At 47.9% G+C, this 12,489-nt stretch overlaps 1 protein-coding gene across 1 annotated transcript in view; it reads right to left on the reverse strand.

Moving 5' to 3' along the window:
• The window catches only part of LOC124009436, a 47,345-nt gene extending 38,529 nt beyond the window's left edge, over positions 1 to 8,816 (reverse strand). Inside the window, exons 1-8 of the mRNA XM_046321249.1 lie at positions 8,615 to 8,816; positions 7,889 to 8,149; positions 5,063 to 5,323; positions 3,684 to 3,944; positions 2,353 to 2,613; positions 1,791 to 1,872; positions 1,025 to 1,284; positions 463 to 544 (exon numbers count right to left, since the gene is read on the reverse strand). Of these exons, the coding sequence (XP_046177205.1) occupies positions 463 to 544; positions 1,025 to 1,284; positions 1,791 to 1,872; positions 2,353 to 2,613; positions 3,684 to 3,944; positions 5,063 to 5,323; positions 7,889 to 8,149; positions 8,615 to 8,816 (1,670 nt within the window). The remainder of the gene's footprint in view (positions 1 to 462; positions 545 to 1,024; positions 1,285 to 1,790; positions 1,873 to 2,352; positions 2,614 to 3,683; positions 3,945 to 5,062; positions 5,324 to 7,888; positions 8,150 to 8,614) is intronic.
• Positions 8,817 to 12,489: the final 3,673 nt, after the last annotated feature.

Genomic DNA, 12,489 nt, shown 5'->3' on the forward strand with positions numbered 1-12,489 from the left:
GGGAGGGTGATGGAGAAAGAGAGAGAGAGGAAGAGAGAGGGGAGAGAGAGAGAAGGGGAGAGAGAGAGAGAAGGGGAGAGACAGAGAGAAGGGAGAGACAGAGAAAAGGAGAGAGTATTATTTTTATTTTTGACAACGTTTACTTGTACTTCACCACATTTCTAAAGACAATGATGTACTTTTTACTCCATACATTTTCCCAAACACCCAAAAGTTATTCTTACATGTTGACAGGAAAATGTTCAAATTCAGACTTATAAAGATAACATCTCTGGTCATCCCTACTGCCCCTGATCTGGCAGAATCACTGAACACAAATGATTTGTATGTAAATTATGTCTGAGTGTTGGACTGTGCCCCTGGTTATCCGTCAATAAAAATGTAATACAAATTGTGGGATATGAAGTGGTGTTGTTAGCACCCCCTATCTTCAAGGAGTGTAAGGTGTTATTGGCCCCGGACACTGGGCTGGCATCCCAGGTCAGGGACAGGATGTTGGTGGAACAGGACACCATGCCCTCCAGGTCGATGGGTGGACACAGTGCTGAGCAGTCCAGAGACAACAGATGTACTAGAGTATACAGTTGCTAACTCAAGTCCAACAAGTGGGAATGTAATGAAGAATGGAATCTCGGACCCCCAGAACTTAATTATTGCGTTAATGCGTGAGATCCTCCATCAGGTTCAGGGGAAAGATGTATGAGAAAAGATACAAACCAGACTATCAAAGTCTCCACCCCACTAAATGGATGGGCTAAATGTCCCCTCCCCTTCTGAAATTCGAAAGATGTGAACACTTGTGAAATCGTGATTTGTCCAAATGATCAGTGGCGTAAAAAATCTACACAGCGGAACAAAGTCCCTGGTTAATCGTCTCATCCCACAGTCTGTTGAGAGATGCTGCGATATCGTTCTATGTTAAGTGCGTCTGTCCATGAGAGACTATGAAAGATGAAATCGAGTTCTAGATCTACAAGATATTCATCACAGAGAGATCAGACAGACAGACTCTGTATCTTCTCACCTGTTCTGAGTTCAACGTCAGGGCTGGGGTCGCTACGGCAGCCCCTGTCCATGGTAACCACAGTGACAGCGTAGGTCTCGGCGCAGTGCAGGTCGGTGAAGGAACAGTCGGTGGAGTTGGAGCTGCAGGTGTGGGTATGTCCGTCGTCACCTGTGGCGGTTGCTAGGTACATGTCCGCCCTGGCAACGGCCGTCCAGGACACAGTGCCCATGTTGCCATCACACTGCAGAGACGTTGTGACATTGGTGGGGGACAGGCACCTGTATGGAGAGAGAAAGAGAGAGAGGGAGGGTGATGGAGAAAGAGAGAGGGAGGGTGATGGAGAAAGAGAGAGAGAGGACGAGAGAGGGGAGAGAGAGAGAGAAGGGGAGAGAGAAAGAGAGAGACAGAGAGAAGGGAGAGACAGAGAAAAGGAGAGAGTATTATTTTTATTTTTGACAACGTTTACTTGTACTTCACCACATTTCTAAAGACAATGATGTACTTTTTACTCCATACATTTTCCCAAACACCCAAAAGTTATTCTTACATGTTGACAGGAAAATGTTCAAAGTCACACTTATAAAGATAACATCTCTGGTCATCCCTACTGCCCCTGATCTGGCAGAATCACTGAACACAAATGATTTGTATGTAAATTATGTCTGAGTGTTGGACTGTGCCCCTGGTTATCCGTCAATAAAAATGTAATACAAATTGTGGGATATGAAGTGGTGTTGTTAGCACCCCTATCTTCAAGGAGTGTAAGGTGTTATTGGCCCCGGACACTGGGCTGGCATCCCAGGTCAGGGACAGGATGTTGGTGGAACAGGACACCATGCCCTCCAGGTCGATGGGTGGACACAGTGCTGAGCAGTCCAGAGACAACAGATGTACTAGAGTATACAGTTGCTAACTCAAGTCCAACAAGTGGGAATGTAATGAAGAATGGAATCTCGGACCCCCAGAACTTAATTATTGCGTTAATGCGTGAGATCCTCCATCAGGTTCAGGGGAAAGATGTATGAGAAAAGATACAAACCAGACTATCAAAGTCTCCACCCCACTAAATGGATGGGCTAAATGTCCCCTCCCCTTCTGAAATTCGAAAGATGTGAACACTTGTGAAATCGTGATTTGTCCAAATGATCAGTGGCGTAAAAAATCTACACAGCGGAACAAAGTCCCTGGTTAATCGTCTCATCCCACAGTCTGTTGAGAGATGCTGCGATATCGTTCTATGTTAAGTGCGTCTGTCCATGAGAGACTATGAAAGATGAAATCGAGTTCTAGATCTACAAGATATTCATCACAGAGAGATCAGACAGACAGACTCTGTATCTTCTCACCTGTTCTGAGTTCAACGTCAGGGCTGGGGTCGCTACGGCAGCCCCTGTCCATGGTAACCACAGTGACAGCGTAGGTCTCGGCGCAGTGCAGGTCGGTGAAGGAACAGTCGGTGGAGTTGGAGCTGCAGGTGTGGGTATGTCCGTCGTCACCTGTGGCGGTTGCTAGGTACATGTCCGCCCTGGCAACGGCCGTCCAGGACACAGTGCCCATGTTGCCATCACACTGCAGAGACGTTGTGACATTGGTGGGGGGACAGGCACCTGTAGGGAGAGAGAAAGAGAGAGAGGGAGGGTGATGGAGAAAGAGAGAGGGAGGGTGATGGAGAAAGAGAGAGAGAGGAAGAGAGAGGGGAGAGAGAGAGAAGGGGAGAGAGAGAGAGAAGGGGAGAGACAGAGAGAAGGGAGAGACAGAGAAAAGGAGAGAGTATTATTTTTATTTTTGACAACGTTTACTTGTACTTCACCACATTTCTAAAGACAATGATGTACTTTTTACTCCATACATTTTCCCAAACACCCAAAAGTTATTCTTACATGTTGACAGGAAAATGTTCAAAGTCACACTTATAAAGATAACATCTCTGGTCATCCCTACTGCCCCTGATCTGGCAGAATCACTGAACACAAATGATTTGTATGTAAATTATGTCTGAGTGTTGGACTGTGCCCCTGGTTATCCGTCAATAAAAATGTAATACAAATTGTGGGATATGAAGTGGTGTTGTTAGCACCCCTATCTTCAAGGAGTGTAAGGTGTTATTGGCCCCGGACACTGGGCTGGCATCCCAGGTCAGGGACAGGATGTTGGTGGAACAGGACACCATGCCCTCCAGGTCGATGGGTGGACACAGTGCTGAGCAGTCCAGAGACAACAGATGTACTAGAGTATACAGTTGCTAACTCAAGTCCAACAAGTGGGAATGTAATGAAGAATGGAATCTCGGACCCCAGAACTTAATTATTGCGTTAATGCGTGAGATCCTCCATCAGGTTCAGGGGAAAGATGTATGAGAAAAGATACAAACCAGACTATCAAAGTCTCCACCCCACTAAATGGATGGGCTAAATGTCCCCTCCCCTTCTGAAATTCGAAAGATGTGAACACTTGTGAAATCGTGATTTGTCCAAATGATCAGTGGCGTAAAAATCTACACAGCGGAACAAAGTCCCTGGTTAATCGTCTCATCCCACAGTCTGTTGAGAGATGCTGCGATATCGTTCTATGTTAAGTGCGTCTGTCCATGAGAGACTATGAAAGATGAAATCGAGTTCTAGATCTACAAGATATTCATCACAGAGAGATCAGACAGACAGACTCTGTATCTTCTCACCTGTTCTGAGTTCAACGTCAGGGCTGGGGTCGCTACGGCAGCCCCTGTCCATGGTAACCACAGTGACAGCGTAGGTCTCGGCGCAGTGCAGGTCGGTGAAGGAACAGTCGGTGGAGTTGGAGCTGCAGGTGTGGGTATGTCCGTCGTCACCTGTGGCGGTTGCTAGGTACATGTCCGCCCTGGCAACGGCCGTCCAGGACACAGTGCCCATGTTGCCATCACACTGCAGAGACGTTGTGACATTGGTGGGGGGACAGGCACCTGTATGGAGAGAGAAAGAGAGAGAGGGAGGGTGATGGAGAAAGAGAGAGGGAGGGTGATGGAGAAAGAGAGAGAGAGGACGAGAGAGGGAGAGAGAGAGAGAAGGGGAGAGAGAAAGAGAGAGACAGAGAGAAGGGAGAGACAGAGAAAAGGAGAGAGTATTATTTTTATTTTTGACAACGTTTACTTGTACTTCACCACATTTCTAAAGACAATGATGTACTTTTTACTCCATACATTTTCCCAAACACCCAAAAGTTATTCTTACATGTTGACAGGAAAATGTTCAAAGTCACACTTATAAAGATAACATCTCTGGTCATCCCTACTGCCCCTGATCTGGCAGAATCACTGAACACAAATGATTTGTATGTAAATTATGTCTGAGTGTTGGACTGTGCCCCTGGTTATCCGTCAATAAAAATGTAATACAAATTGTGGGATATGAAGTGGTGTTGTTAGCACCCCTATCTTCAAGGAGTGTAAGGTGTTATTGGCCCCGGACACTGGGCTGGCATCCCAGGTCAGGGACAGGATGTTGGTGGAACAGGACACCATGCCCTCCAGGTCGATGGGTGGACACAGTGCTGAGCAGTCCAGAGACAACAGATGTACTAGAGTATACAGTTGCTAACTCAAGTCCAACAAGTGGGAATGTAATGAAGAATGGAATCTCGGACCCCCAGAACTTAATTATTGCGTTAATGCGTGAGATCCTCCATCAGGTTCAGGGGAAAGATGTATGAGAAAAGATACAAACCAGACTATCAAAGTCTCCACCCCACTAAATGGATGGGCTAAATGTCCCCTCCCCCATCTGAAATGCACACATGACTGTAAGATGTGAACACTTTGAAATTATTATAAATGGATGGGCTAAATGTCCCCTCCCCTTCTGAAATTTGTCACAAATGATGATCAGTGGCGTAAAAAATCTACACAGCGGAACAAAGTCCCTGGTTAATCGTCTCATCCCACAGTCTGTTGAGAGATGCTGCGATATCGTTCTATGTTAAGTGCGTCTGTCCATGAGAGACTATGAAAGATGAAATCGAGTTCTAGATCTACAAGATATTCATCACAGAGAGATCAGACAGACAGACTCTGTATCTTCTCACCTGTTCTGAGTTCAACGTCAGGGCTGGGGTCGCTACGGCAGCCCCTGTCCATGGTAACCACAGTGACAGCGTAGGTCTCGGCGCAGTGCAGGTCGGTGAAGGAACAGTCGGTGGAGTTGGAGCTGCAGGTGTGGGTATGTCCGTCGTCACCTGTGGCGGTTGCTAGGTACATGTCCGCCCTGGCAACGGCCGTCCAGGACACAGTGCCCATGTTGCCATCACACTGCAGAGACGTTGTGACATTGGTGGGGGGACAGGCACCTGTATGGAGAGAGAAAGAGAGAGAGGGAGGGTGATGGAGAAAGAGAGAGGGAGGGTGATGGAGAAAGAGAGAGAGAGGACGAGAGAGGGGAGAGAGAGAGAGAAGGGGAGAGAGAAAGAGAGAGACAGAGAGAAGGGAGAGACAGAGAAAAGGAGAGAGTATTATTTTTATTTTTGACAACGTTTACTTGTACTTCACCACATTTCTAAAGACAATGATGTACTTTTTACTCCATACATTTTCCCAAACACCCAAAAGTTATTCTTACATGTTGACAGGAAAATGTTCAAAGTCACACTTATAAAGATAACATCTCTGGTCATCCCTACTGCCCCTGATCTGGCAGAATCACTGAACACAAATGATTTGTATGTAAATTATGTCTGAGTGTTGGACTGTGCCCCTGGTTATCCGTCAATAAAAATGTAATACAAATTGTGGGATATGAAGTGGTGTTGTTAGCACCCCCTATCTTCAAGGAGTGTAAGGTGTTATTGGCCCCGGACACTGGGCTGGCATCCCAGGTCAGGGACAGGATGTTGGTGGAACAGGACACCATGCCCTCCAGGTCGATGGGTGGACACAGTGCTGAGCAGTCCAGAGACAACAGATGTACTAGAGTATACAGTTGCTAACTCAAGTCCAACAAGTGGGAATGTAATGAAGAATGGAATCTCGGACCCCCAGAACTTAATTATTGCGTTAATGCGTGAGATCCTCCATCAGGTTCAGGGGAAAGATGTATGAGAAAAGATACAAACCAGACTATCAAAGTCTCCACCCCACTAAATGTGGTCCTTCTGTAGCTCAGTTGGTAGAGCATGGCGCTTGTAACGCCAGGGTAGTGGTTTCGATCCCCGGGACCACCCATACGTAGAATGTATGCACACATGACTGTAAGTCGCTTTGGATAAAAGCGTCTGCTAAATGGCATATATTATTATTATTATTATTATAAATGGATGGGCTAAATGTCCCCTCCCCTTCTGAAATTCGAAAGATGTGAACACTTGTGAAATCGTGATTTGTCCAAATGATCAGTGGCGTAAAAAATCTACACAGCGGAACAAAGTCCCTGGTTAATCGTCTCATCCCACAGTCTGTTGAGAGATGCTGCGATATCGTTCTATGTTACGTGCGTCTGTCCATGAGAGACTATGAAAGATGAAATCGAGTTCTAGATCTACAAGATATTCATCACAGAGAGATCAGACAGACAGACTCTGTATCTTCTCACCTGTTCTGAGTTCAACGTCAGGGCTGGGGTCGCTACGGCAGCCCCTGTCTATGGTAACCACAGTGACAGCGTAGGTCTCGGCGCAGTGCAGGTCGGTGAAGGAACAATCGGTGGAGTTGGAGCTGCAGGTGTGGGTATGTCCGTCGTCACCTGTGGCGGTTGCTAGGTACATGTCCGCCCTGGCAACGGCCGTCCAGGACACAGTGCCCATGTTGCCATCACACTGCAGAGACGTTGTGACATTGGTGGGGGACAGGCACCTGTATGGAGAGAGAAAGAGAGAGAGGGAGGGTGATGGAGAAAGAGAGAGGGAGGGTGATGGAGAAAGAGAGAGAGAGGACGAGAGAGGGGAGAGAGAGAGAGAAGGGGAGAGAGAAAGAGAGAGACAGAGAGAAGGGAGAGACAGAGAAAAGGAGAGAGTATTATTTTTATTTTTGACAACGTTTACTTGTACTTCACCACATTTCTAAAGACAATGATGTACTTTTTACTCCATACATTTTCCCAAACACCCAAAAGTTATTCTTACATGTTGACAGGAAAATGTTCAAAGTCACACTTATAAAGATAACATCTCTGGTCATCCCTACTGCCCCTGATCTGGCAGAATCACTGAACACAAATGATTTGTATGTAAATTATGTCTGAGTGTTGGACTGTGCCCCTGGTTATCCGTCAATAAAAATGTAATACAAATTGTGGGATATGAAGTGGTGTTGTTAGCACCCCTATCTTCAAGGAGTGTAAGGTGTTATTGGCCCCGGACACTGGGCTGGCATCCCAGGTCAGGGACAGGATGTTGGTGGAACAGGACACCATGCCCTCCAGGTCGATGGGTGGACACAGTGCTGAGCAGTCCAGAGACAACAGATGTACTAGAGTATACAGTTGCTAACTCAAGTCCAACAAGTGTGAATGTAATGAAGAATGGAATCTCGGACCCCAGAACTTAATTATTGCGTTAATGCGTGAGATCCTCCATCAGGTTCAGGGGAAAGATGTATGAGAAAAGATACAAACCAGACTATCAAAGTCTCCACCCCACTAAATGGATGGGCTAAATGTCCCCTCGCCTTCTGAAATTCGAAAGATGTGAACACTTGTGAAATCGTGATTTGTCCAAATGATCAGTGGCGTAAAAAATCTACACAGCGGAACAAAGTCCCTGGTTAATCGTCTCATCCCACAGTCTGTTGAGAGATGCTGCGATATCGTTCTATGTTAAGTGCGTCTGTCCATGAGAGATTATGAAAGATGAAATCGAGTTCTAGATCTACAAGATATTCATCACAGAGAGATCAGACAGACAGACTCTGTATCTTCTCACCTGTTCTGAGTTCAACGTCAGGGCTGGGGTCGCTACGGCAGCCCCTGTCCATGGTAACCACAGTGACAGCGTAGGTCTCGGCGCAGTGCAGGTCGGTGAAGGAACAGTCGGTGTTATTGGAGCTGCAGGTGTGGGTGTGTCCGTCGTCACCTGTGGCGATTGCTAGGTACATGTCCGCCCTGGCAACGGCCGTCCAGGAGACAGTGCCCATGTTGCCATCACACTGCAGAGACGTTGTGACATTGGTGGGGGGACAGGCACCTGTAGGGAGAGAGAAAGAGAGAGAGAGAGAAAGAGAGAGACAGAGAGAAGGGAGAGACAGAGAAAAGGAGAGAGTATTATTTGTATTTTTGACAACGTTTACTTGTACTTCACCACATTTCTAAAGACAATGATGTACTTTTTACTCCATACATTTTCCAAAACACCCAAAAGTTATTCTTACATGTTGACAGGAAAATGTTCAAAGTCACACTTATAAAGATAACATCTCTGGTCATCCCTACTGCCCCTGATCTGGCAGAATCACTGAACACAAATGCTTTGTATGTAAATTATGTCTGAGTGTTGGACTGTGCCCCTGGCTATTCTGTTGCATATGACAAATAATCTTAACCTGAACTCAATGACTCAAACACTACTTGTGTATAAAGCCACATACTGTAGTCCTCTAAAGTAGTGCCCACCTTAGAGCCTAGCCCCCCCCCCCCCCGCTCCATCACTTACCAGTTTCTACAGCGACCAGTTGGCTCTGGGAGCTGTTGCACGTCGTGTCGGTTGCTATGACGCTGGCGGTGTAGGTTTTGCCGCAGTTTAAGCCCTGTATGAGACAGTTAGGGCCCATGGAGTGGCAGGATCGCACCGTGCCGTCTGCGTTCTGTGCCATGGCGATGTAGAACACTGCCCCTTTGCTCACCGTCCAGTTCATAAGGGCAGAGTTGGGGCTGCATTCCACAGAGGCTGACACGTTGGTAGGGGGACAAGGGACTGGGGAAGCGAGGAGGAGAGAGGTTTGAAGTAATGACAAGTAAATGTATATGATGCCATTATTTCTCAACTATGATATTGAAGCTCCAGTCCTCCCTATAAGTGGCTCAACTAGCCGCAGATCGAAATCCCCACCAGACTTGTCAGTTTCTTCTATCCTCTTCCTACACTATAACATAACAATACACCCATCCTCCAGTACTCACCAGTCTTAGCTGCCTCTCCCAGCTCCTTCTCTGTGGTACAGTCATCATTTGAGGCAGTGATCCACACACTCAGACTCTCTCCACAGGCCACACCGGGCAGAGCACAGCTGTTGGTGGAGGAGCTGCAGTTGTAGCTGTCTCCGTTGTTACCCTGAGCCTCCACTGTGTAGGACAGAGCCCCTGCTGTCTTGTCCCAGGTGGTGATCAACACATCAGACCGACACTCTGCATACGTCTTTATATTCTGGGGGATACAAGGGGCTGGGGAGGGAGGGTGGGGGGGGGGGGAGAGAATTCACTCATGTTGTACACGCACAGACATGTATAATACAAATACACACACAGACACACACGTTACCTTGCATTACCACAGGTAGCCACTAGGTAAAGAACTCTCTCTTTCTGCCCCTCCCCCTCCCCCCACCACACATTCCCTACACCCCTTCCCTTCACTCACAGGTCCGGACGTGCTTCGAGGGACTGGTTTTGCTGTTGCAACTACTGACGGCGTAAACGGTGAACTGGTAGGTGTGTCCGCAGACCGTGTTGGTGAAAAAGCACTCTGTGCCCCTGGTGCGACACACCACCAGCTGTCCGTCTGAAGCCAGAGACGTAGCTACGTAGTAGTTGGTGTTATTGGTGGGAGCCCAGGAGAAGATGATCGCATTACTGGAACACTCACGGTACGTCGCCAGCTGGGAGGGAACGCAGGGCACTGGTGGGGGAGAGAGAGAGAGGGTTAAGGGTTAGGGTGGGACAAGGGTACATATTAGGGGTTAGGGTGTGACAGGGCTGCAGAGTAAGGGGTTAGGGGTTAGGGTGGGACAGGGCTGCAGAGTAAGGGGTTAGGGTGGGACAGGGGTACAGAGTAAGGGGTTAGGGGTTAGGGTGGGACGGGGGCACAGAGTAAGGGGTTAGGGGTTAGGGGTTAGGGTGGAACAGGGGTACAGAGTAAGAGGTTAGGGGTTAGGGTGGGACAGGGGTACAGAGTAAGGGGTTAGGGGTTAGGGGTTAGGGTGGGACATGGGTACAGAGTAAGGGGTTAGGGGTTAGGGTGGGACAGGGGTACAGAGTAAGAGGTTAGGGGTTAGGGTGGGACAGGGGTACAGAGTAAGGGGTTAGGGTGGGACAGGGGTACAGAGTAAGGGGTTAGGGGTTAGGGTGGGACGGGGCACAGAGTAAGGGGTTAGGGGTTAGGGGTTAGGGTGGAACAGGGGTACAGAGTAAGAGGTTAGGGGTTAGGGTGGGACAGGGGTACAGAGTAAGGGGTTAGGGGTTAGGGGTTAGGGGTTAGGGTGGGACAGGGGTACAGAGTAAGGGGTTAGGGGTTAGGGTGGGATAGGGGTACAGAGTAAGAGGTTAGGGGTTAGGGGTTAGGGTGGGACAGGGGTACAGAGTAAGAGGTTAGGGGTTAGGGGTTAGGGGTTAGGGTGGGACAGGGGCACAGAGTAAGGGGTTAGGGGTTAGGGTGGAACAGGGGTACAGAGTAAGGGGTTAGGGGTTAGGGTGGGACAAGGGTACAGAGTAAAGGGTTAGAAGTTAGGGTGGGACAGGGGTACAGAGTAAGGGGTTAGGGGTTAGGGTGGGACAGGGGTTAGGGGTTAGGGTGGGACAGGGGTACAGAGTAAGGGGTTAGGGTTTAGGGTGGGACAGGGGTACAGAGTAAGGGGTTAGGGGTTAGGGTGGGACAGGGGTATAGAGTAAGGGGTTAGGGATTAGGGTGGGACAGGGGTACAGAGTAAGGGGTTAGGGTTTAGGGTGGGACAGGGGTACAGAGTAAGGGGTTAGGGGTTAGGGTGGGACAGGGGTACAGAGTAATGGTTAGGGGTTAGGGTGGGACAGGGGTACAGAGTAAGGGGTTAGGGGTTAGGGCACATGGTAAAGGGGAGTGAACTGAAAATAGGACTGGAGAAGAAGGGGGAAATATAAAGTGCCCTTAAAAAAGACATTTTGTACAATGTCTAGAAGGGAAACAAACAAGTGAACTTGCTGTAAATTGGACAGTGAATGTGCAACTGTGAGATATATAACATCATATGAAGTAGAGCCAGTTGGATGGAGGTTCAACTCTAATGTCCCCAAGTCAACCAGAACAATAACGGAGGATCATATTGAAACTTAACCTGAATCACTTTGTCTTTGTCTCTCCTTATCAACACAGGTACAGTAGGTAACATATTCCTTTGTGAGTTTTCACTCTATACCTCACACATGTCTAGGTGTGTGTAAAACCCTTTCACTTCCTGGTATGACAGACACTATCACTGTCTGACCTTTCATACACCCCCCCTCTACTCAATAGAGACTCGTCTAGTCCATAGACCTCTTCAGAACTATATATCTGCTGGGTGTGTACCAGTGATTAGGATGAGCAACAAACAGCAGATATTATGGGAAGGTTCAGGAGAGAGTAGGATTGACTCAGAGGGATCAGTTGTTGGAGACAGATTAAGTGTGTCTGGTAGAATGTGTACTGTATGTGCGTGTGGCGGGTGGTTGAGGGGTGTATGTGTGCGTGTGTGTGAGTGTGAGTGTACACATATGAGTGTGTGTGTGAGTGTGAACGTGAGGGGAACTGGAACACATAACAGATCAAATTGAAGAAAAATATGTAGACAGAGAGGAGGGGATAGCAAGATAGTAGAGGTATGCTGTACATCCACATGTCCTTCACCTGTCTCAAAGTATGTGGATGTGTTGGAGGTGCTCTGGCAGTCGAATGAGATGGCAGTGACCTGGATCAGGTATCTCTCTCCACAGTTCAACATGGTGATCTGACAGGTGTTTGAGGCAGAGGTGCAAGACAGGGCCGTCCCGTTCACATCTACAGCCTCCGCCCTTGACAACACATTCACAGTTTGGTCATTGAGTCATTTAGCAGATGTACATAACATATGTGTGTTATTCAGAGCCACCTTCAATGAGAGGGGACACAGGAGTTTTACCCGGACCATGTGACCTGACTGGGAGAAACACCAGTCCCTGGATAAGGGATCAGAAATAACTCTTGGTCCTAAGAAAAAGGCATTCAACTGAGGAAGATGTAGCAATCACACAGAACAGCACAATCAATCCAGGTAAATAAGAGACAGTAGTCACCTGTAGGAGTTGGCTCCCAACACCTGTTCCCAAGTCACAGCCACCACCCCACTAGAACAGCTGTAGTTCATTGAGATGGACATGACCCTGTTGATGGCTAAAAGCAAGGACAAATACAGATTATGCCCTGCCTGTCAGTCTGTCTGTCTGTCTGCCTGTCAGTCTGTCTGTCTGTCTGTCTGTCTGTCTGTCTGTCTGTCTGTCTGTCTGTCTGTCTGTCTGTCTGTCTGTCTGTCTGTCTGTCTGTCTGTCTGTCTGTCTGTCTGTCTGTCTGTCTGTCTGTCTGTCTGTCTGTCTGTCTGTCTGTCT

This window comes from Oncorhynchus gorbuscha, linkage group LG22 (genome assembly GCF_021184085.1).
Source record: "Oncorhynchus gorbuscha isolate QuinsamMale2020 ecotype Even-year linkage group LG22, OgorEven_v1.0, whole genome shotgun sequence".
Lineage (NCBI taxonomy): Eukaryota > Metazoa > Chordata > Actinopteri > Salmoniformes > Salmonidae > Oncorhynchus > Oncorhynchus gorbuscha.